Source organism: Rhinopithecus bieti, unplaced genomic scaffold (assembly GCF_001698545.2).
Source record: "Rhinopithecus bieti isolate Rb0 unplaced genomic scaffold, ASM169854v2 scaffold_4553, whole genome shotgun sequence".
Taxonomy (NCBI): Eukaryota; Metazoa; Chordata; class Mammalia; order Primates; family Cercopithecidae; genus Rhinopithecus; species Rhinopithecus bieti.
In genome coordinates this window covers 2999619-3025000 of record NW_016804694.1, presented here as the reverse complement: position 1 = coordinate 3025000, position 25382 = coordinate 2999619, and the positions used below count along the sequence as shown (strand labels likewise).

At 44.8% G+C, this 25382-nt stretch overlaps 1 protein-coding gene across 1 annotated transcript in view; it reads left to right on the top strand.

The window, feature by feature from the left end:
* BTBD9 (BTB domain containing 9) overlaps positions 1-25382 on the top strand; it is a 492311-nt gene that overhangs the window by 457076 nt on the left and 9853 nt on the right. Inside the window, 1 exon segment of the mRNA XM_017870154.1 lies at positions 15563-15641. Coding sequence (XP_017725643.1) covers positions 15563-15641 — 79 coding nt within the window.

The following is a 25382-nucleotide window of genomic DNA, read 5'->3' as shown; positions in this document are numbered from 1 at the left end:
TCTCGATGCTCACTCAAGGCCTTTAATGCCCGTCACGTCTCAGTGCCACATGGGTTGGAGAGGGCACCGCCGTCACTGCCATAAGCTCAGTTGACAGGGGACAGGTTTTATTATTTCCTCCCTTTTCAAGAATCTGTTCCAAAGGTTCATGCCTGCCTTCCAGCCCTGCTCCCAAAGGCTGTAAATATATATGCTCGCCATGTACCTTTTCCACTCCTCATCACCACAGGCTCTGCTCCCTTTCTTAGGCTCTGCTTTTTGTTAATTGTAATTAAAAAGAATTATCAAAGTTATACATGGACATAGTTTTGAGAATGAAGTAAAACCACAAGACTTTTAACAAAAAGCAGCAGTCTTCTGCTTCATCCTTCCCTACCCCAAGTCTCATTCTCCAAAAGCAACTGCTTTTCCTTTTCCTCTTTTAAAAAATAATTTTGAAAAAAAAACATATATTCCAAAAAATATATTTAATGTGATTTAAAAATCTAAAACTGTAGACTGAAATGTTTCCCTCCTACCTTTCCTTCAGAGATAGTTGATGCATAAACAAGTGTATATATTCTCCCCATTTACTTTGTTTTCCTCCAAGGTCTCAGTGTAATTTTATTTTCTTTTTAATGTTTGTTTGTTTGTTTGTTTGTTTGTTTTTGAGACAGGGCTCGCTCAGTCGCCCAGGCTGGAATGCAGCAGTGCAGTCACGGCTCACTGAAGCCTTGATCCCCAAGGCTCAGGTGATCCTCCCACCTCAGCCTTCCAAGCAGCTGAGACTACAGGCATGTGCCACCACACCTACCTAATTTTTTATTTTTTGTAGAAACAGGGTCTCACTATATGCCCCAGGCTGATCTCTTGAACTTCTCCAGCAGTCCTCCCGCCTTGGTCACCTAAAGTGCTGGGATTACAGGCATGAACTGCTGCACCCAGCCTCAGTGTAATTTTAGAATTCATATCAACTTTGGATTCAGTTAATACATGTCATTACATCATTGACCCCATTTTCTTTTAATACAGGTTTTTCTGTACCCTGGAGATCTCTTGCATTTCCTCCCTCTCCCCATCCCCCACCCCCCAGCTTATAGTCCTTCATTATAAGGATAAGGATCTACCATAATTTACTTAACCAGTCCCCAGTGATGAGCATTTAGGTTGTTCTCTTGCTGTTCAAATGATGCTGCAGTGTGATCCCTATTCCTTCTTCTTCCCTATGCTGCGTCATACGTTAGAGTAGTATAAGGGAATTGCTAGCTCTAGGGGTATGTGCATTTAACACTTTGCTAGTTGAGGGTGTGTCAACTTGTACTTCCTCTGGCAATGTGTCAGAGTGCCTGTGTCACCCCACCTTGTCCAATATAACACTTGATCAGACTTTTAGATTTTGAGGCAAACATATTCATCTCTTTTGACTTTTTTTTTTGGTTGTATCTTCATATTCTAAACTATAGGCTCATTCTGCTATTTCCTAATTACATTACTGGAGTTATCTATTGTGTTCCTATTTTGAAAGATAAGGATATAAGGATTTAGTTTCATTGCCCTCCCCGCTTGCAAGTACACACATGCTCGTCTCTGCTCCATCCTCTTGTTTAGTTAAATCACAATTTTTCTTTGTATCAGGTTTCTTGTTGGCATTAGGATGACTATGTAACTATTGTCCAGAGCCAAGCTGTGTAGTATGCTACAATCACCTTTTTTAAATCATTTGTTTTTCCTGGAGTTAAAAAGTGGCCAGGTGCGGTGGCTCATGCCTGTAATCCCAGCACTTTGGGAGGCTGAGGCAGGTGGATCATGAGGTCAGGAGTTCAAGACCAACCTGGCCAAGATGGTGAAATCCCATCTCTACTAAAAATACCAAAATTAGCCAGGCATGGTGGCGGGCGCCTGTAATCCTAGCTACTTGGGAGGCTGAGGCAGAGAATTGCTTGAACCTGGGAGGCGGGTTCAAGCCTCCCAAGGTGGGAGGTGAGGTTGCAGTGAGCCAAGATCGCGCCACTGTACTCTAGCCTGGCAACAGAGCAAGACTCCGTCTCCAAAAAAAAAAAAAAAATTGCTTAGTTTTCTGTATCATTCATTAATTTTCTGTGTACTATCACTGATTCTTCCCCCTAACTTTTGTAGAGCAACACAAATTCTCATAACCTGGCCTAACACATCTGGTCAATTAGTTTCTTTGTCTCCCTTGAGATGTTGCTATGAGCTGCTCACCTTCCCTCTCCAGTCTGGACTAGTTGTTCTGTGGGCCTGTTTTACGGCTCTCATCCTGGGACCTCCCACCCCATTATCTTAGGAATTCCTCTTGCCTTTATTCCATGTCACATTCTCTGTTTTGTGGATCCCATAACTTTCTTTTTTTTTTTCTTTGCTTTTTTTTTTTGAGACAGAATCCTGCTCTGTCACTCAGGCTGGAGTGCAGTGGCACAGTGCTGGCTCACTGCAACCTCCGCCTCTTAGGTTCAAGCAATTCTTATGCCTCAGCCTCCTGAGTAGCTGGGAGTACAGGTGCGCACCACCATGCCTGGCTAATTCTTGTATTTTTAGTAGAGAAGGGGTTTTGCCATGTTGGCCAGGCTGGTCTCAAACTCCTGGCCTCAAGCGATAGTATCCCATAACTTTCTTTATCTTAAGTTAGTCCTTTGTTTTGGTGGAACACACTTTCTGGTAGTTTCTTATGAATGCATTGGAGTTGAAGTTTTTATTATTTTTTTTAATTTTTCTTCACATAAATACAAAGAGAGGTTGGAGGTGAATTTTTTTTATGCCTGAATGAAAATTTCCTTATTCTGTTGTCATACTTGATTTACTTTGGGAATAGTCCTGTGGCTGGGAATGGTCCCATGGCTGGGAACTAATTTTTCCCTCAGCATTTGGAAGGAAGTGATCTATTATCTTCTGACCCCCAATGTTGCTTTTGAAAAATTCATGTGAACCTGATTCCCAGGTCTTTGGGATGACCTGCTTTCTTTCCCTCCAGAACTTTTAAGATCTTCTCAAGTTTCTTAATAATATACTTTGGTGTGGATCTTTTCTCATTTCCTGTAATGGCTACTTAGTGGGGTCTTTAACCTGGAAACTTATGTCCTTCATACCTGGGAAAATTCGTTGTGTGACTTTGGCAATTTCCTAGCTCATATTTTCTCTGGAACATCGTATTTCTTGCTGGAACATCTAATTAGATGGTGGAACTCCTCGTTTGATTCTTTTATTCTCTTAAACTTTCTCTTCTATTTTTTTATTTTTGTAATTTGATTTGACATTCTGGGAAATTTCCTCAACTTAACTTTCTAACCCATTTGTTGAATTGTTTTATGTCGTTCCTAGTTTTAATTTACAAGAGCACTTTCTTGTTCACTAAATGTTCCTTTTTCATATCATTTTATTTATTCTTATTTCAAAGAGATAATAATGCTTCCTTTTATCTTTCTGAGGATAATTTAGGTTTTTTTTTCCTGAAGCTTTATTCTGCTTACTGAACTGTATGCATGTCCTCTGAGTTATTATTTTTCTCTATTTGCTGTTGGTCATCTTTCATGTTATAGTCTTTTTTTAAACATTTTAAACAGCTTTATTGAGATACAGTTCATATACCGTACAATTCACTCATTGAAAGTATACAATTGCATGGCTTTAGTATATTGACAGAGTTTGCATCCATCACCACAATCAATTTTTGAACTTTTTCATTACTCCAAAAAGAAACCACATACCCTATAGCCATCACCTCCCAATCCCCCCATTTAATTCCCCAGCTCTAGGCAACCACTGATCTATTTTCTGTCTCAATATTCTGTACGTTTCCTGTAAGTGTAATCATACAATACCTGATCCTTTGTGATTGGCTTCTTTGACGTAGCAGGTTCATCAGTATGATATTAATAGCATGTATCAAAATCTTATTGCTGAACAGTATTCCAGTGTATGGATATACTACATTTTATCTATCCATTCATCAGTTGATGGACATTTGGGTTGTTTCCACTTTTTATTATGAATAATGCTGCTGTGAAGATTCATGAACAAGTTTTTGTGTGGACATGTGTTTTCATTTTTCTTGGGTGTATATCTAGAAGTAGAATTTCTGGATCGTATCACACCTCTCTGTTTAACCGTTTGAGGAACTGCCAGGTTGTTTTCCAAAGTGGCCACACCGTTGGACATTCCCATGAACAGTATATAGGGGTTCCAGTTTCTTCACATTTTCATCAACACTTGTTATTATCTTTTTTTAATTTTTTCTTTTATTGATACATAGTGTTTTGCATATTTGTGGGCTACATGTGAATGTGTTTTACATGCATAGAATGTGTAATGATCAAGTCAGGTTATTTTGGGTATTCATCATCTTGAGTATTTATCATTTCCATGTGTTGGTAGCATTTCGAGTCCTTTTAGCTACTTTGAAATATACAATATATTGTTGCTAACTATAGTCACCCTAGTCTGCTGTGGAACTTACTTCTTCTATCTAACTGTAAATTCCTACCCATTCACCCCCCTTTCTTCATGTCCCCCTCCCACCCTCACACTCTTCTTACCCTTTGGCATCTATCATTCTGTTCTCTGTCTTCACATGATCAAGTTTTTTAGCTCCTACGTATGAGAGAAAACATGTGGGATTTGTCTTTCTGGGCCTGAATTATATCGCTTAACATAATGACCTTCAGTTTCATCCGTGTTGCTGCAAATGACATGATTTCATTGTTTTTATGGCCAAACAGTATTGCATTATGTAAATATACCACATTTTCTTTACCCTTCTGTCCATTGATGGACACTTAGGTTGATTCCTTATCTCTACTGTTGTGAATAGTGCCACATTAACCCGTGAGTGCAAGTATCCCTTTGGAATACTGATTTCTTTTTTTGTTTTGGGTAGATATCCAGAAGTGAAAATGCTGGATCATTTGGTAGATGGCATGTTTCCAGAAATTTATCCATTTCCTGTAGTTGTACTTTTAGATTTTTAAAAATTTATTTCTCACCTTGAAAAATAGTAGTAGTTTTTTGAGAAATCTTCACTCTATACTGTTTTCCATGGTGTCTGTACTAATTTACATTCTCACCAACAGTGTATAAGAGTTCTTTTTTCTCTTCATTCTTACCAACATCTGTTATTTTTTGTCTTTAATAATAGCATTCTAACTAGGGTAAGATTATATCTCATTGTGGTTTTGATTTACATTTTCCCAATGCTAAGTGATATTGAGCATTTTTTCATATACCCCTTGGCTATTTGTATGTCTTCTTTTGAGAAGTGTCTATTCATGTCCTTTGCCCACTTTTTAATGAGGTTTTTTTTTGTACATTCTGGATATTAGTCCCTTGTTGGGTGAATAGTTTGTGGATATTTTCTCCCATTCAACAGATTACCTTATCACTCTATCGATTATTTACTTTGCTGTGCATAAATTTTTAAATTTAATACAGTCCCATTTGGCTAGACCAATATCCTGAACTGGTTTCCCTATGTTTTCTTCTATTATTTTTATAGTTTCACGTCTTACATTTAAGTCCTTAATCAATCTTGAGTTGATTTTTTTATAGATGATGAGAGATAGGGGTCCAGTTTGTGTATGGATATCCAATTTTCCCAGCACCATTTATTGAAGAGGGTATCCTTTCCCTGGTGTAAGTTCTTGGTTCCTTTGTCGAGTATCAGTTGGCTGTAAATATGTGGATTTATTTCTGGATGTTCTCGTATTCTCTGTTGGTCTTTGTGTCTGTTTTTATACTCATACCATCTGTTTTGATTACTATAGCCTTGTACTGTATTTTGAAGTCAGGTAGTGTGATGCCTCTAGCTTTGTTCTTTTTTCTTAGGATTGCTTTAGCTATACTGGCTCTTTTTTGGTTCTACATGAATTTTAGGATTTTTTTTTTTTTCTATTTCTGTAAAAAATGACATTTTGGGGCTGGGTGCAGTGGCTCACATGTGTAATCCCAGCACTTTGGGAGGCCGAGGCAGTTCATGAGGTCAAGAGATAGAGACCATCCTGGCCAACATGATGAAACCCCATCTCTACTAAAAATACAAAAAAATTAGCTGGGTGTGGTACCACATGACCATAGTCCCAGCTACTCGGGAGGCTGAGGCAGGAGAATCGCTTGAACCCGGGGGCCAGAGGTTGCAGTGAGCCGAGATCGTGCCACTACACTCCAGCCTGGCAACGGAGTGAGATTCCATCTCAAAAAAAGAAAAAAAAAAAAAGACATTTTGGATTTTGGTATTTTGATGGGGATTGTATTGAATCTGTTTGTTGTTTGCGGCAGTACAGTCATTTTAATGATATTAATTATTCTAATCCGTGATCATGAGATGAGTTTCCATTTGTTTGTATTCGCTTCAGTTTCTTTCATCAGTATTTTGTAGTTTTCCTTGTAGAGATTTTCCACCTCCTTGGTTAAATTTGTTCCTAGGAATTTTTTCCATGGCAGCTATTGTAAATGGGATTACCTTCTTGACTTCTTTCTTGGCTATTTCATTATTGGTGTATAAAATGCTACTGAATTTTGTATGATGGCTTTGTATCCTGCAACTTTACTGAATTTGCTTATCAACTCTTAAGAGTTTTTTGGTGGAATCCTTTGATCTTTCTGAATATAAGATGTCATCTGCAAAGAGGGACAATTTGACATCCTCTTTTCCAATTTGGATGCCTTTTGTTTCTTTCTCTTGCTTGATTGCCCTGCCTATGACTTCTGGTACTATGTTGAATAGGAGTGGTGAGAGTGGGCATCCATGTCTTGTTCCAGTTCTTACAGAAAAGGATTTCAACTTTTCACCATTCAGTACGATGTTAGCTATGGGTTTGTCACAGATGGCTTTTATTATTTTGAGGTATATTCCTTATATGACTGGTTTGTTGGGACTTCTTACTATGAAGGGATGTTGAATTTTATTAAATGCTTTTTCTGTGTCTATTGAAATGATCATATGGTTTTTGTCCTCGATTTTGTTGATCTGATGCATCACGTTTATCAATTTGTGTCTGTTAAACTATCCTTGCATCCCTGGGTTAGATATCCCACTGGATCATGGTGTATTATCTTTTTGATGTTCTGTTGAATTTGGTTTGCTAGTATTTTATTGAGAAGTTTTGTGTCTGTGTTCATCAAGGATATTGGCCTATAGTTTTCTTTTGTGGTTTTGTTCTTATCAGGTTTTGGTGGCAGGGTAATGCTGGTGTTGCAGAATGCGTTAGGGAGCATTCCCTCCTCTTCAGTTTTGGGATTTTTTTTTTTTTTTCATTTTTACTTTTTTTTTTTTTAGAGACAGGGTCTTGCTCTGTCACTCAGGCTGGCATGTCGTGGCACAATCATAGCTCACTGTAATCTCAAACTGCCAGACTCAAGCAATTCTCCTGCCTCAGCCTCCCAAGTAGCTGGTATTACAGGCATGCGCCACCCAATTTTTTAGAATAGTTTGAAACAGATTGGTATTAGTTCCGCTTTATATGTTTGGTAGAATTTGTCAGTGAATCCTCAGGTCCTGAGCTTTTCTTTGTTGGGAGACTTTTTCTTACGGATTCCATTTCACTACTCATTATTGATCTGTTCAGGTTTTCCATTTCTTCCTGATTCAATCTTGATAGATTGCATGTTTCTAGGAATTTATCCATTTCTTCTAGGTTTTCTAGTTTGTTCGCATATAGTTGTTCAGAATACTGTCTGATGATCTTTTGTATTTCGGTAGCATCAGTTGTAATGTTTCCTTTTTCACTTGTAATTTTGTTAATTTGGGTCTTCTCTCTTCTTGGTGAGTCTAGCTAGCAGTTTATCAATTTTGTTTATCTTTTCTAAGAACCAATTTTCCATTTCATTGATCCTTTGTATTTTTATTTAGTCTCTATTTCATTTAGTTCTGCTCTGATCTTTATTGTTTCTTTCCTCCTGCTAATTTAGGAGTTTGATTTGTTCTTCCTTTTATAGTTTCTTGAGGTACATTTTTATATCGTTTATTTGAAACCTTTCTACTTTTGGATATAGGGACTTAAGTCTGTAAACTTCCCTCTGAGTACTGCTTTTGCAGTTTTTTTGCAGGTTTTGGTCTATTTTGTTTTTATTTTCATTTGTTTCCCTGGAGAAGGCAGTGCCACCTTCAGTGACAGTAGCCTAGGCCTAAAGGTGGGAAATGCCTGTGGTGCTCATACCTCAGCCCCTGCTCTGGTAGCCAGCGCCTTGGTTGCCCCTCAGCCCTGGGTGCATAGCCTGTGCGCATCTAAGCCCTGAGGACGGCAGGCCATGCTTCTCCTGACCTCAGGTCCAGCTTCACAGGGCTCCAGGACAGTGTGCAGTCTGTAGGGGCGGGCCCTAAAATAGAGCTTTGTTTGTGCCTCCACCCCAAGGTGGAGGACCCATGGTCACCCTTGCCTACATTTTAGGGGCAGCAGCCCAGGCTTTTCTTGCCACCGTTCCCTTTTAAATGTTAGGCATTGTGAAAGCTGGCTGGAAGCTTCCAGTATATGGATGGGTTTGTGGGCTTCATTAAGGGCTATCAGGCAGGGATTAGACGTTTCACTGGGATACCCCTGCCCAGCACACTGGTGCTTTCTGTGCCTTCTCCCTGGGATGCTCTTTCAGATCTGCATGGCCGTGTCCTCCAGTTGTGTAGGTGTTAGCTCATTTGTCACCTTACCAAAGAGACCTTCCCTAAATATGTTAACTAAAGCAATGCCTTCCTCCCAGTCTACTTAACACTGTTTTGTGTTTCTCCATAGCCCCTTTTTAACGCTGATAAATTTGTTTTTTTTTTGTTTTGTTTTTTTTTTTTTTCTGTCTCCTTCCCATTAGAACATGAGCTCTTTGAGGCCAGGGACTTTGTTGTGTGCTATATCCTCAGGGTCTAAAAATGGGCTTATTCCATAGTAAGGACTTGGTTGATATTTATGGAAGAAAGGAGAGATGGACAGAGAGAGGGAAGGTCGTACAGTATCTGTAACTCTTTCCTCTTGGGCCGGTCAACAGCTCCCGAAAGAGACTCTCCAGTCTCCTGCGTGGGATTTAAGACTGTATCACAGTGGCCTGAAAGCCAAGGGAGGGAAGGGAACTGGGGGGGGGGTCTCACCATCTGGGATATGACTTCCATGTAACTCCTTTGCTCTCAGCTGCTACCGGATTCTACCCTCTGCTGTGCCTAGGGCCCTGGAGTTCAGATCTTCTCTGTTCGTGATCTCTAGAGGGAAATGTGTGTCTCCTATGCAGGAAGGAGGGGAAGGGATTTGAGGAGTGCACCTGCTCCTTTTTCCTTCTTTCAACCAGTCTTCCTGGTTCAGCCCCCTGCACACCTCCACCTTCAAAAGTAGCTAGTCACTTGAGGACCTGAGCCTTTCTAGGGTTCTGTGGTGTGAATCCACTTGCTTTCTGTGTGCCTTCTCTCTGAGGTGCCGATGCAGAGAGAGGGTCACACCTCCTCATTCTTCCTCTTTGTTTTGTGGTCATGCATGTGTCCGCATGTATTAATTAATTAATATATAACACATATATTTGATGGGAAACATATTTCTTTACTGCCCTTTTAGTGGAGAGAAGGCAGACTATGCCATGTGTTGACTTTGCTGTGTTTACTTGCCAGTCTGGCCCTGGCCAAATACTTTCCTGTCTCTGCCTCCCCAGTGTTCAGCAGGTCTGCTGCAGAAAAGTTCTGATATATGCTTTCTCTTTATAGCATGTGCAGTGGAATCACATAACTTTCCAGATTCAAGCAGACTAGGCACCCTCACCCTTGCCACAGGATCCTGAATCCCCAGAGGAGGCAGATCAAGGCTAAGGACAAAGAGCTGCTCTCTACTGAGCACTACAGTCACCCTTTCTCTCATCACTTATGGGCCTGTGCAGTGTCCTTGTCATCCAGAACCACTCACGCGAACCCTGCCCTTGCTGATGGCAACCGTACATTCCTCCCACCCGGTGGCTCTCCTGTCCTCTGCTTCCTTCCGATGGTGACACAGCTGGCTGGAGCCAGCAGCACCACCTGCCAGATCCACACTGCTACTGCAGGACCAACTCCACTTTCCCCCCTAACTTTTATATTTGTAATTTAGCTAATTCCATCTCCAGCAAATTCCTGCCAACCTGAACACAGACACTGTTTTAATCCCTTTCTCCTCTTCTCTTTCTTTTTATTTATTTCAATAAATACATAAGAGAATGTTTAAAATACATAAGAAAATAAAAATAATATAACATTTCCTCACGTACTTATCCCCAGAATTGACCATATTTAATAATTTTTGCATATACTTCAAGTCTTTTTTATTTTAATCAAAGAAATGAAACATTCTAGTTAATGTTGAAATCTCCTTTGTTCCCCATTAGCAGTCCCAGTCCTCGCCCGCTCCTCAGAGAACAATCACTGTCATGAATTTAGCATCTATCCTTCCGGAATATTTCACACTATTTTACAGACCTGTATGTTTTCCTGAGTCACGCATACAGTTTAGTGTGTATAATCCCATATTGTACATATTGTCCTCTAACGTGCTTTTGAGCAAGCCTTCTGTTTTAGATCTTTTTCCATACTGATCTTTTTGTAGAGAGAGCACCTGCTGAGCCTCTTTTCTTTCCAGTTTGCCATATGTGTGAATGTAAAGAGGTGAGAGTAATAGCCAACAGTTAATTTGCTTTCACCACGTGCCATGCTCTTTGTGTTTTCTCCTTGAGTCCTCACAACCCCAGATGGTAAATACTGTTACCACCCCTACTTCACTTGGGAAACAGAGACTTTAGCGGATGGTCACTTACCTGAGGCCACCTTATGATCCGCTCGTGTGTATGATCCGTATGGTTCTGGCCACTGGGATTTCTGGCCCCGGAGTCATGACACAAACACATAAATGAGGTGTCAGTAATGTTCTGGGAGCCAGCAAAATAAAACCCAGGGGACAGTGACTAGTCAGTGCCTTGGCCTCTGGATTGGTGTCTTCATCTTGCCCTTTGGTGGAAAGAACCTCAGCTCACAGTCATTAAATCTGGCTTCTGTTGCTGACTCTATCCTGACAGCTCTAGGATGTCACACAGATTACTTCTCTTTGTCTCAGTTTCCTCGCCTCTGAAATGGGATTCAGATTGCTGACTGCCTACCTAAAAGATTGTGTTGGGAACCAAATGAGATAGATCACGACTCTAAGACACTTTGTAAACCACTCAGTGGTCTGTGGATGGGAAAGGCTTTTAGGATGACAAACTTGGCCCGTTTTTTAACTTTCCCTATTAACAGACCGCCTACCATGTTCCAGCTACATCCCCATGATTTCATTTGCATTACAGAATTTAATCCTCACTCCTCAAGCAGCAGCTTTAGAAAGATTGTTTTAAATCCCTTGTTTATCTGGCTTGCTTAATTACTACTCTGGCAACAATATCTCTTTTTTTCCTTTTTTAAACTTCATATACATACTATTTTAGCTTCATTATGGGTTAAATTGAGTTTTGTGGGTGGGCCTGGGCACCCTCTCAAAATTTATAGCCTTATTTCTATGGAAAAATTGTTTCCAAGCATCAAACAACCAACTACAAGGCAAGTTTTGGAACACCACCAGTTTATAAGTTGGGACCACTGTACTGTTTGCATTGTTCTCTAATGAGTTTGTGGAAGGAGAGCTAATCTCCCTGGTGAGATTACACACTTCTTAAGGAAGGGGCACTACATCTTACACATGTCCTCCCTAACACCCAGCAGGTGCCAAGTGTAAGGATGTATTCAAAACATACTTGTTTAATTCATCCAAAGCCCAGCTTCTTGTCTGCCTCCAAGACATGGGTGCTGATGGGAGTCGCCTTGGGTGCTCCAGGAACCTCTGTGGTAATCATTGAATCATATACTGTCAAGCTTGACAACTCACAGATGAGGCCCAGAAACACGGTGTATCTTGTCCAGACTCATTGGCTGAATGTAATTATAGTAGTAGTAACACTATCAACTATTTTTTTTTAGTGTTTAATGTATGCCAGTACTTTTCTAGATGTTTTACATTTGTTAATGTATTTCATCTTTACCCAAAAAATTTAGGTAGTTATTCCTATTATTCCCATGTTACAGATGAAAAGACTGCAGTCTTAGGTCCTAGAGCTGTTAAAAGCACAAAATAAAGATGCAAACACTGGCAGCCAGGGTCCAGGGCCCATGCTCTCCACCCCTGTGCCACATTGCCCCGAGTCCTGAGAGACCAGGAGGAAAGGCTACCGTCTTGACTGTCGCCCGTGGTCCTCTCCACCGGAATACTTGGCATAATAATGCAGTGCTGGCATTCTCACTGGCTCCATGCCATGTGATCTGTATTATTAAGTCCTCGGACAAGAGGCAAGATAGGTACACTGTGTACTGCTTACATGTATTTTACATTCTACCAAGTTCAAACAGTGCAGAACAGCACCAAAGTAAACTAAATGGCTCTTGAAATTCTTCCATCCAAAGCTAAAATCTGGACCAACATTTTCGCAAGCATTCTTACAGACACCTATGTTTTAATACATGTGTGTATAGTTCTGCACATGTGTGCATGGTGAAGAATAAACAAAAAATAAAGAATTTAAAAGTAAATAAGTTTAAAATTTTATTAAATAAAAAATAATTAAAATTTAAAATAATACCTATGTGTATAGAGACATATTTACAATTGGACATAATTGGGACCTCATTCTACATGTGTTTCTGCGAGCAGGTGACCGGTGTTATTTCTGTTAGCATTGCTTAAATGAGGAAAGTACACTCCGGGGAGGGTAACAGTTCATCCAGTCAGAGCCAGTTTGGGTTGGGACTTCAATCCTGTGTGGGTGTTTTGTTTTTATTAAGCTTTTTTGTTTTTATTAAGACCACATTTATTTTTTGACATTCATTGCTCCTGTTCAAACACCTTCCTCTAAGCACCCAGCCCTGGCTCTGAACTGGGCAGGCTGCCATGCCTGTAGTGGTCTGTTGTCTTTCCTGCAAGTTTTGCCTACTAGAGAAGAGATTCTGAGTGCCTGGTGAGTTGGAATATTTATGCAGCTATCAATAAAGCCCAATAAACATGGCAGTCAAGCTTTTGCATTGACTAAACAATGCTGGTGTTTTTTGGCTCTGTGAAATCTCAGCCGAGGCAGCTCCTTTGAGGTTTCACAGTGATTGCAAATGTGGCACAGTCGTGGTGGTGACCACTCCGGTGCCACCTTGTCATTTCCCCTTCAAGCAACCATGACAAGTTATTCTGAAGAAGTTCCGGGGAAATGGAATCTGATGGGGAGAGAGAGATGCTCATTTCCTTGTTCTAACCAACTTCCCTTACTACTGATACTTTGGTCTTGGAATTGGTATTCGGCTCTGCTGAAAATGAAATCATATATTCAACTCTCAGGCTGAAGTCCAGTGTGATTAGATATTAATGCAGTGTGATGGAGGATTGGTATTAAATTGAGACCTTCTGATCTCCTCAAATGTTCCCTCCTGCTCAGGCTGCTGCCCTGCCAGCCCTGCCTCCCCTGCCTCCCCTGCCTCCCCAGGCAGAAACAAGGGCAGTGGGGCCAGAGCCCAGAGCCCTAAACCCGCTGCAGAAGCCTGGCATAGGGAAAGGGGAGTGGAGGCAAGAGGAGCAGCAAGGGAAAGAGGGGAGGGAGACCCAGGTTCAGGCCGGCTCTGCCCAGGATGGCTGCCAGCGAGACCTCACTGTCTGGGTTCCTTGAACCTCCTCTGCATCATGGAGGGAGGAGTACGTGGGACCACAGGGCCATGATTCTGGGCCTGCCTTCACTCTCAGAGCTACACACATGTTGTTGAGGACCAAGAGCTTCCAACTGTCCAGAATCACTTGGATATTTGACAGGCATCGAGCTAGAAGGCTGAGAAGAACAAAATCTTTGCTCAGTTTCTTCCACTCCTGCACCTCCCCATGCCAGTCCTTTTTGTGAAACTGTGACTGGAACCTAATAGCTGTCACCAGCTACCATCACTCATCCTATTTCTGTTTCTCTTCCCTAGAGGCATGGCCTGAGAAGCAGCCAGTGGGCCAGCTTTAGTGTACTCTTTAGCTTCCTTTAGGGACAGGGATGGGACTCTGATGTCCCAGTGTGAACCTTGGCCAGGGGCCGCTCCCTTCACTTCTCCCCACCTGCTGGAGGAAGGACATGAGTGTGTGGTCAGTTCCACTGCTTGGCTCGCAAGAGAGAGCTAGGCCTGTGGAAACCCCACAGGGTCTTGCAGGACCCCTGCCGGCCAACGGGCTGCATCCCATCTAGCAGACCCTCCAAGAGAGCTAGGGGTCTGGGAGGACAGCAGTTGCTCACCAAGAAAATAGGGCACCAGCACAAGCCCTGGGCATGGTCAGATGGCATCACCTTCATGTATGAATAATAGCATTTTTACCGGAGAGAGTGATTTTTCTAACTCTGTTTCCAGAACACTGGTTTCAGGGGCACAGACTTTGCACACAAGATGGTAATGACTTTTTAATGACCTTAAGGGGACAGGTGTCCAGGAGGCAGTGAGTCAGTCTCAGTGGGAGGTTCATAGTGAGAGGGAAGATGGAACACCTGAAACCAAAGGGGGAAAGCAAACTGCAAATACATAGATATTTTCTTTGCTAACATTACTTGGTAATTAGACAATTACAGGAAACAGCTTCCCAGCAGCTGGCATTTCCACTGTGAGAGCGGAGGACGGATGGCAACAACTGTGAACTCCTCACATTTATTACAGAAAATATGATTGGAGTTTACAGTCGTGGGTGCTGTGCACTCCTCCGGTGCATTCTGATGAGCTGCTGAGCATTCAGCCAAGAGCAGAACTCCTCCTCTCAGGTCCGCTCAGGACCTGCTCTGCTGAGTCTTCAATGAGCTGGCCTGGCCCGTGCCGATCAATGAGGAACTGCCTTTAAAATATCGGGGATGCTTTGGAAACCACCCAGACGGAGCCAGGGCAGTCTTGAGAATAGATGGTGTCGGGGACAGCATTTTGGAAGCAGGAAAGGAGGGGGTAGAGGCCTGTGGAGAACTTGCCAAAACCCCCATGTGCCATCAGTCACATGGTGGGGTCAGAGGGTAGTGCAGGACCCCCGCTGCCCCAACCCAAGTGCTGGAACTCCGCAGCCCTCCCACATCCCTGCCCTCTTCAAACTCTCCTCCTCCCAGAAGCCTCCCGTGCTGAGTAACTGCTCCCCCTCAGATGCGTGTCTGACGAATGACTGAGGTCATTCTGCCAACAGCCCTGAGGCGGGCCCCATCATGGCCCCATTTTATAGATGGGGAAATGTATTTATGAACTCCTGCCACCGTGATTACATCTCTTTGTCCACACTCTTGTCGTAATGAGCCTGGTCTGCACTTTGTGCTTGTTTATGGAGGGCTTTGTAAGAACCCTAAGTGACGTTCACAGATGGGGAGGAGTGCCTTCTGTGATGGGGTTGTAAGCTCCTGAATAGGGACACTGTGTATGTCCTGCCCCTCTCAGCCATACATTAGGTGCAGCCCTGCCCCCAGCCCCTCCTACAGTGCAAGTCTCCGAGGACAGGAAGCCCTCCCTCAGTGGACATGACTCCGTCAGCCACACTGTCAGTTAACTGCACTGTCTAACCAGGCAAATGGTTGTTTCCTCTCCCAGGTCCTGGCAGTCAGTGAGTTTTGAAAGACAGCCTGCCTCCTTCATCCGTATCGTTGGGACACACAACACAGCAAATGAGGTAAGGGTCTCTTTTCATGAGAGGTGCCGCAAGATTTCCTGATGTACAGGTCAATGCTACCTCCTGAGTTAAGTGGAATTGTTTGTTCTGCCTGCTAATGGCCTGTTGTTCAGACAGCTTGGTAAGGAGAAAGTCCTGCAATTGCACAGTGGGGATATCATTATCATTTTTTGATATCTCTTCACTGGCAAATGAAAGCCAGCTCCTATTGCTTTACTAATTCCTACAGCTCTCTGTGGAATCGGCCAACCACAGATGCCTTGAGAGGTCAAACACCCCATCCCTTGTCTCTGAGTCCTCAGCCCTCCCAAATGACAGCAATTGTATGAGGTTCCTTGCCCCATCTGAGCATGGTGTCTAGCAGGCAGCCGTGCTGCTGACCTGTCACTCCCTTGCTGTTTCATCGTCACACTGTGTCAAGCGTGTACCTCCAAAGAACCCTGGTTTAAGAGAGGCAGCATAGGGAATGATGGGTTGAAATGCAAGAGGTACATGAGAAACCTAAAAGTAGTAACATTTCTGCAATTCTACCTTTCCATGATCTTGCTCAGATTTATGCTGGATTGGCTCTATGGTGTGCCACCACGACAGTCTCATGGGACCCAGTGCATGAGGTTTAATGCTCTGTGGCACCATCTTGAAATGCTTAGGGTCTTTTTATCTTTGAATTGTGCTTTATAAATGAAGCTCCACAGCACAATGGAACACACACCAGGACCTTAGAGCTTCAGCCCACACGCAATCCCACCTCCTGCCCCTTCCCACCTTCCTGCCATGAGCTCTCAGCCACCCACTCCCTGAGCCAGGATGCCTGGGTTCTGCTTGGCCTGCCCCTCCTCATCTCACGCATGATCACTGCCCTCTCCACCCCTAGCAGGGGCCCTGACACAGGGATGGACGGGGCCAGAGTCTGGTGTGAGTCCTGAGCTCAAGTCACAGAATAGGGCCCTGGGTGCCCATGAGGGGCTTCACTGGCTGGGGGTGGTGGGGGGGCCAGCCCCTGTGCCTGAGGTAGCACATCATTAAGTAGCAAATAATAACTAGTGTGACAGCTTGAGAGAGAGAGACCCTAGATGAAAGCAGAAAGGTTTCTTTCTGCTTTTTGAACATAGGGCTCCTCGTTTCCATCTAGCAAATGGGCCCTGTGCTCAGGATTCATGCATTGTCTTTATGGAATTAAAATTTCCCCAGAACACATCAAGGTGTTTCTGGTACTTCAAAAAGCATTTATAAATGTGAAAATATTGTGATATTTTTTTTTTTTTTTTTTTTTTTTTTGAGACGGGAGTCTCGCTCTGTCGCCCAGGGCTGGTAAGTGCAAGTGGCCGGATCTCAGCTCCCAACTTGCAAAGGCTCCGCCTCCAGGTTTACGCCCATTCTCCTGCCTCAGGCCTCCCGGGTGCTGGGGTCGGCGCCGCCCCCTCGCCGCTTTTTTTGTCTTTTTTTCGTGGCGTTCCTGTTGCCAGGCTGGTCTCGTCTCCTGCCTCGTGTCCGCGCGGCCTTCCCAAAATGGCCTGGCGATTAACAGGCTTGAGCCACCTGCCGGGCCCAGCCATATTTGTGATAATTTAAATTCATTTTGCTTTGTATTTATTTAGAATAAAAATGCCCGTCCACATCTACAATGGTGTTTCTTGCATAGAGGAGGAGCTTGTAAACAGAAACCTGGAACTTTTCCTCTTTGCCCTCTTTATTTCAAAACAAACCTGAAACTTATAAAAGTAAAACCAACGATGGTTTTCTAAAGAAAAATTTTGAGAATTATAAACACCAGGTCATAAACAATTGAAATTTTTACATAGTAACATATTGAAATCGAATGAACTGTTTCATTTGCAGTTCTTGCTTTTTATACAGTGCATCCCCCCCAAAATTTTAGACTGTCTTTTTTCTTTAATTCCTAAATGGAACTCTGAAATTTTGTATTACAACAGAAGGAATTCTCAAGTCAGAAAAGGCTAAGAAGCAGCAAGGCGAGTCTGCTCAGAGCCTTCTTCTAGGGCTGCCCTCGGTCCCAAACCTGTTTCCTCAGTGACCAAGGAAGAAGAAAAGCATCTTGGACATTTTTTTCCAAAGCTATTCTAGATGAAGAATGATTTCCCATTACAGAGCTCTGAAGTTGGAGTGTAAGACCTCTCTTTCATGATGAGTTTCCCAAAAATGTCTGTGCAAGGGGCCCCAACCACTTTGGTGGAGATTGGACCAGCCATTTTAAATGGGTTGGACAGTAGGTCACTAGTTAACTTGTGATCCATCCCATTTGGCTCGTGAATAACTTGCTCAGTTGTCTTTTTGAATCAGTTATTGATCAGGGGGAAAAAAGCCTCAAAGTAGTGTTGCCAACTGAGAAACATTTTTTTTTTTAAGACGGAATCTCACTCTGTCACCCAGGCTGGAGTACAGTGGCGCAATCTCAGCTCACTGCAACCTCTGCCCCTGCATTCAAGTGATTCCCCTGCCTCAACCTCCCAAGTAGCTGGGATTACAGGTGCCCACCACCACACCCATCCAATTTTTGTTTGTTTTTTTTTTTTGGTAGAGACAGGTTTTACCATGTTGGCCAGGCTGGTCTCAAACTCCTGACCTCAGGTGATCCACCCGCCTCAGCCTCCCAAAGTGTTAGGATTACAGGCGTGAACCAGCCACCATGCTGGGCCAGGAAACATCTTAAGTCATAAAATACATAATGAACAGGATCTCATTCTCAGAGCACACAAAAAGGCACAATAAGCCAGGTGCGTTGGCTCACACCTGTAATCCCAGCACTTTGGGAGGCTGAGGCCACAGGTTCGCTTGAGCCCAGGAGTTCAAGACCAACTTGGGAAACATAGTGAGACCTTGTCTCTACTTTAAAAAAAAAAAAAAAGCCAGGCGTGGTGGCTCACGCCTATAATCCCAGCACTTTTGAAGGCCAAGGCAGGTGGATCACTTGAGGTCAGAAGTTTGAGACCAGCCCGGCTAACATGGTAAACCCCATCTCTGCTAAAAATACAAAAATTAGCCAGACATGGTGGGACGTGGCTGTAATTCCAGCTACGTGGGAGGCTGAGGCAAGAGGATCGCTTGAACCCAGGAGGCCGAGGTTGCAGTGAGCCAAGATCGTGCCACTGTACTCCAGACTTGGCAACAGAACAAGGCTCCATCTCAAAAAAAAAAAAAGCAAGAAAAAAAGAAAACCAATTAGCAGGCACAGTGGTGTGCACCTACATGTAGTCCCAGTTACCCAGGAAGCTGAGGCAGGAGGATGGCTTGAGCTCAGGAGTTCAAGGCTGCAGTGAGCTATGGTTATACCACTGCATTCCAGCCCTGGGCAACAGAGTGAGACCCTGACTCAAAAAACAAAAAATGTACAATAAAGCTGAACTTTCCTGGGCATCAAGAATATAGCAAACCTCAGAGAATGTTCTTTACTGCAGCATACTGGGTTCTGGGACATTATTTGAAAAAAGTCATAACAGAGAACAATGGAAATGTGTATAAGCCAGTATGGCAAAGTTCAGAGGCATGAGGGACAGGGGTCACATCAGGGAAGGAGGATGACTTGGACTGGTCAGGCAGGATTCCTGGGAGAGACGGCTCTAGAGGACATGACCGCGTGGACAGGAGCACTTCATGGAGCTGGGGAAGGCTGCAGCATAGGACAGGAGGCTGGAGATGAGTGTGCGGCACCACCCTGATTCACAGTCCCATGGGAGCCAGAACTGTGCCATCAGAAACAGGGGTCGGGCACCTCCCTCACTACGGAGCGTGGCCTGGAGGGCAGAGGATGCAGGGTTTCCTCCGTCTGTCCCTACTTACTTGCTAAGTGACATCAGCAGCTGTCTCAGCTGGCTATTCCACTGGCTAAAGTAACACATTGATTTCTCACAGTCCCGGAGGCTGGGAGTCTGAGGTGAGGGTGCCAGCAGGCTCTGGTTCTTGGTGAGGGCCGTCTTCTGGGTTCTGTCCTCACATGGCCTTCTTTGGTGTGTGCAATTCCGTGAGAGAGAGTGAGAGAGGGCGCAGGCACAAGCGCTCAATCTCTTTTCCTATGACACCAATCCCATCATGGGGGCTCCACCCTCATGACCTCTGCTGAACCTGATCACTTCCCAAAGGCCCCACTTCTATCCCATTCCATTAGGGGTTAGGACTTCTACAGAGGAATTTGGGAGGGACACGAGCATCAGTCCATAACAGTGGCCTTCGTTTTAGTCAGAGCCAGAGAAACACTGTGTCCCTCTAGCTACTCAGTGTTTGTGAACCCAGAGACTTTGTGCTAGCTTCAAAAACTATCGATGGAGTTGGTCTATGGCATGGAAAGGTCTGTCTGTGTACGTACGATACAGGGAAATCTGGGTGAAGAAACACTTTGCCGAATGGCGCAGGTAGGCCTGTCTTCTGCAGGTGCTTCCCCATCGAGAGAGGGGCAGGCAGAGCAGGGACTGGTAGGGAAGCACAGCATGGAGGCTCCTGTGAAGAGCATTCAAGAGAAGATGGTGGCTGGGCAGTTTGGCAAAAGGCGGGAAGTGGCCTGGACAGTGTGTAAGTAGCAGCTAGCAGAGCGGCCGGCTGTTTAGAGAGACCTGAAGTCGTTCTTGGAGGCAGGAGCCCAGTGAGTTGATAGCTCTGCACAATGACCATGGAAACTGCCCCGAACTCCAAACACCCCGGCGGCTGCTGGAATAGGAGAAGGCAGACAGCAGGCAGCGCATGGAAGCAGGCCCCCCGGGCTGGCCTGTCTGAGCTAAGGTGGACTGGGATTTCTTGCCCGCTGTAGGTGTATATCTGTCTTGCTCCAGTCGGCCAGGCCTTCCTGCATCCAAACGCTCAGCCTCCACCTGCTGCATGCTAATTTTTCCCACTTCCCTCCGATCCGTCCAGCTCTCAGGCGACGGTGGCCTCGGTAGTCTGTGAGTTTAGATTTCTTGATCACCTGCTCTGGCACGCTTTTGATTTTCTGCGGCATTCCATCCGTCTCCTCTGGGAAGTGCACGTCTGCTACTGGCATCTGTCTCTCATCTTCCTTTGTGAGCACTGCAGCAACGAATTCATTTAATTTTTTAGCTACGTTTACAACTTCTGTCAATAAATTCCCCCAATGCTTACCTCTTAAAGACTCCAGCACTTCCTTCTGTGACCCCTGTTCCTTGTGTACTCAGCATCATCCTTATCATTTATCTTAACTCCTCAGAGCACTCCACTTTCACTCCCCCAGTGTGTGCTTCTGTCGTCCTCTGCTGCCTGCTCGCCTGGCTCTGGAAGCTCCCCTGTGCTTGGCCCAGTGCTCACGCCTGTCTCTTCTTCACCCTCGAACGCTCCCCCCACTCTTTTGTCTTCCTCCCATGCTCAGCACTAGATGGCAGACAGATGTCGGTGTGTCTTTCAGCACATCCACCCTCCGCTTCCATTGTTTCCACGCACCTGATTCTCCCTACTGCCTGTGGCCAAGGAGGTCTTTCTCCACCATTTCCTCCGTCACTTTATGGTGGTCTCGGTTGCCAGCTTAGCAAGCTCTTGGTCATGCCTGTATGGTCACCCACCTGCCTTCAATGCTAATCAACTCCGAGCCACTGGGGAGACAGACGCTGCTTCTAAGTCTCCTGTGTCTAAAATAAACTGGACCTTGTCAACAACATTACAAACATCGAGGGAATCTTTAGTTTCAGCCCCAAAAACTGTGCTCAGAACCGCACTGGTTCTGATGTGCGGGGTCTCCAGCAACCCTTCCGTTTCATGTTATTAATTATCTGAGCAAATAACAAAGGCACATACCTACATCCTTAAAGAAACCCAGCTGGGAGTAAATGAGATCAAGTCTATGCACCTATGAAAATCAGTCAGTGGTGTTCAAGAAATAGAAGTTATGCCTGTTTCTTTTTATGGCTTTTATGAAAACGTGGGTTTCAAAGTTCTAGAGTGATTTTTTTCTCAGTATGCAGGGAGCTCAGGGGCCCACAAGCAGTCTTGAGGGTTAAAAAGGACTGTAGGAAAAGGAAACTCTCTGCAAGGTATTCGGAAAGATAGGGCTTCTGCTCACCAGAACCTACATGAAAGCTTTTACCAAGTCAATAACAGAAACTGAGGATGGTATTGACAGGCTTTAGGCAGCTCTCAGGTTCCATTTTACCTACTGAATTTATATAGTGAGGAGGGGGCTGTGTTAGATTCATCTTTGTATCCCTGGCACCTAGCATGGTGCCTGGCACATGTAAGCACAGAGGACCTGTTAGCTGAATGAATGGGTGAGTGATCTGATCTGTACACCCATCTCTCCCTCTCCCAGTCAATCAAAGAAAGCAATAAAGGAAAAGATGTAATAAACCAACTTTTCATTATCGAGAGGCCATGGCATTCCAAGACGAGTTTTTGTAGTCATATGGAGGATTTTCTTAAACCAGAAACATTTGTAAATGGAAAAGTATGCGCACCAGATATCTCAGCATCTCCTAGCTTAGGACCCTTATAATAATAATCATTATTATTAATTACAATAATAGTAGCTAGTATTTGCTGAGCACTTACTGTGTGCCAGGTTCTCTTCCAGCCCTTTATTACATGATTTAATCCTCATATATGAAGTAGGTTCCACTCTCACCCTCATTTTAAAGATGAGGAAACTCAATACTAAGTGTTGGCAAAATTGTGGAGAAGTGGGCAGTTCTCCTCCAGTGCTGTGGGTGGATGGACTGACCCTGTCACTCTGGAGAAGAGTTTGGCGTTTTGTCCTAAAGGAGTGTGTGCACACATGCACCCTATGGCTGAGCATTCACTTCCATTCCTATGTGTATTCTCCGACGAAGCTCTTGTACGAGGTTAGGAGGCAACAGTGAGGATGCTTTCACCGCAGCCTTGTTCATCCTGAACCCAACGGGACACCACGCACGTCCATCCACAGAGGATGGATAAGCAAAGACAGCATCTCATACAACAGGCTGCAGGGACTGTAGGTGGATGAACATAACAGCGTGTTGAAGGACAGAAGCCAGACACCAAAGAATATGTATACTAGGATTACATTCATGGAAACTTCAAGGCAAAGTTTAACTACAACATTCATGCATACACAAGTGATAAAACTGCTAAGAAAAAGAAAGCAAGGGGATGAATCTTATCTGAGCCAGAATTGGGGTTTCCTCAGTGAGGGGGAGGCACCACTGTTTCTTGCCCCACATGGTATTTCTATGGGAAAACTATGCCTTATAACATGCAGTTTTGGCAGTAAAAAGTTTGTTTTTAAGCAAAGAGGCAACTGAGGCTGAAAGACATTAACTAATTTGTATGAGATCACCCCAGTCTTGAGTAGCAGAATCAGAATGTGAATCCAGGCAGTCTGGTGGTTAACATCGAGGCCCCTGCATCTCCCACAAAGGCATAATAGATGGCAAGGTGCAAAATGAGCCCAGCTGCACCCTGGCCCAGAGCTCTATGAGTCAAGCACTGATAAGCAGGTGGCTCTGAGCATGCTGTGTGCACCAGTCGGTGCTAGATCTTGGGGAGAAACTGAGGCAGGACCCTTCCTTAAGGGGATGGCAGCTTCACCACCGGATAGAAATGAATCCCCATAAAAAGCTCCTCACCTCTGGGTGAGGTTTCAAATGGCTGTACCTGATTGATGGTAGAGACATCAGTGAATGAAAACAGCAGCCAGCCCTGAAGGAGGAGGGTGAGTTCTGATCTGTAAAATGGATCTAGTGATCCTGGCCCTTGGAGTTTGGGAGCCATGAATGAGTTTATGTCTTATAAGGACCCGGGAGGGTGGGAGGTTGCAGACCACTCTGCATGCTCTCCACTCCTTATCCAGGGAGAGTGATCAGCCCACGAGCGTGTCAGAGGAGCATCTGCATGAGCCGACAGCAGGACAGAAAGTCTGCAAGTGGCTGCTTGAGCTGCCCTCCAGGACCACTCAGCTCAGGGCCTAGAGTGAGGCAGAATTTATTTACGGGCTTCGGCCAGGCCAGTGAGTGGCTCTGGGCTCCCATGCCACCGGTTCCCATAGCAACATGGGGCTCTAGTGGAAAAAAACAAAACAAGGAAACAGACTCTTAAAAAAAGAAAAAAAAGAAAGAAATGCTCCTTCCTGGCATGGTGATAATTATATCCCAGGTCCCCCCAGGTCTGATTCCACTCTCTCTGGCTTCCCGAGGACTTCCCCTGCAGCATCCTCCAGAGGACCATTGTCTCAGCCCAGAAGCACCTCAAAGCAGTCACATGCTGGCTCCAGGGCCTGAACTCCCAGTGGGCCAGCAGCAGCATGAAGCAGACGTCCCAATGGCAGAGCGCAGAGAGAGCAAATGGAGAGGCAGGCCCCTCCCAACAAAAGCTCCTGGTCTGCAGAGAGCACTGGTTCCAGCCTTCAGACTCCACTTCTGTGTGGGAGAGCACCTGGCCCTCCAGGGGCTTCATGTCCCAGCAATTGGAAATGGATGGCCACAAAGAAGACCTGCTTGGGAATAGAAATAATGGAAACAAACTTAGGTTTCAGATGGCAGCACAGAGGCCCTGTATGATGTATGCCAGGTACTGGGCCAGAGAGGAGGCAGTGCAGGGACAGCCAGGACAGTCAGGCCCAGCGGGTAGCCTGGCACCTGTGAATCTGCATAATAGTCCTAACAGAAGGCTCTGACTGGGTCCCCACCACACTGCAGTTCTTGGGAGCAGAGACTGTCTTGTGGCATCTTTGTGTCCTCAGCACCCAGCCCAGTACCTAGCACACAGTAACCCCTCTATAAATCAGACCAGGGGCCAGAGCATTGGTGCAGGATTCCAAGGGGAATGAGCTCTCAGAATCACTTGTGACAGCCTGAAGCCAGATCAAAGAATAACTGAAGATGGCACCAAGGCTGTGACTGCCATGCCCTTGGAGAATGGCAGAGCTCTGATGGTTATAAGAGACTGTGGAAGCATTCGGTTGCACAAAAATATAGGCTAGGGGAGAGGCAGTGAAAGCTGAGCCATCCAAACAAAAACTTGGATTTAAGGATTATACCTGCAGATAATGATCAAAGCCAGGTGCCTCAGAAGAGCCAGGCTAAGAAGAAAGGGGCTCAGAGGCTCTAGAAGCTGGCTCCACGAAGCAGCACTGGGCAGGCAGGGAGGCGGAGGATGCACTGAGGAGGGCGAGCAGTGAGTGGAAGGAAGGGAGAGGGCCTCAGCACTGGTGCCAGCTTCACTTCCAGCCAGCTGTGTGGCCCCAGTGTCATTTCACCTCCCTGCCTCTCAGGACACTTGCCTTTGAAATAAGGAGAGTAAACTAGATCTTAAAGCTTCCTTCTCAGTAAGACAGGAAAAAAAGGCAGAAAAATATTTAGTTTGTTTCATAATTATAAAAGAAAACCTTTTGTGGGCTTCTTTATATTTAAATGTTTGTTATGAAAGATTTTATCGGAAGAAAAGAGAGGAAAAGCAGGACAACATTGAGCACATGTGGTTGTTTCAGACACTGCACAATCCTTAGACCTGTCATATTGGAGCAGCAATAATTCTCCATCCTCGATTGCCCTGGGAGAAAGTGCCCCCAGACTTGGGCAGACGAGTACCCAGGAGCCTCCCAGCAGTGAGACGCATGGAAACAGCAGCTTGTGAGGGCCCCCTCAGATGTGTCCCATTGCTCTGCCAGCAGTGAGGGGTGATGCTGGAAGCCTCCACGTAGCTGGAGCCCTTTGAGACAGAAGGTACATGAGGAGCTTGGTCACACTAAGTGAAGAACCGCCCAGGCAGCTGGGGACGCATAGGCCAGCCCTGTGGGGAGATCAGGGCCAT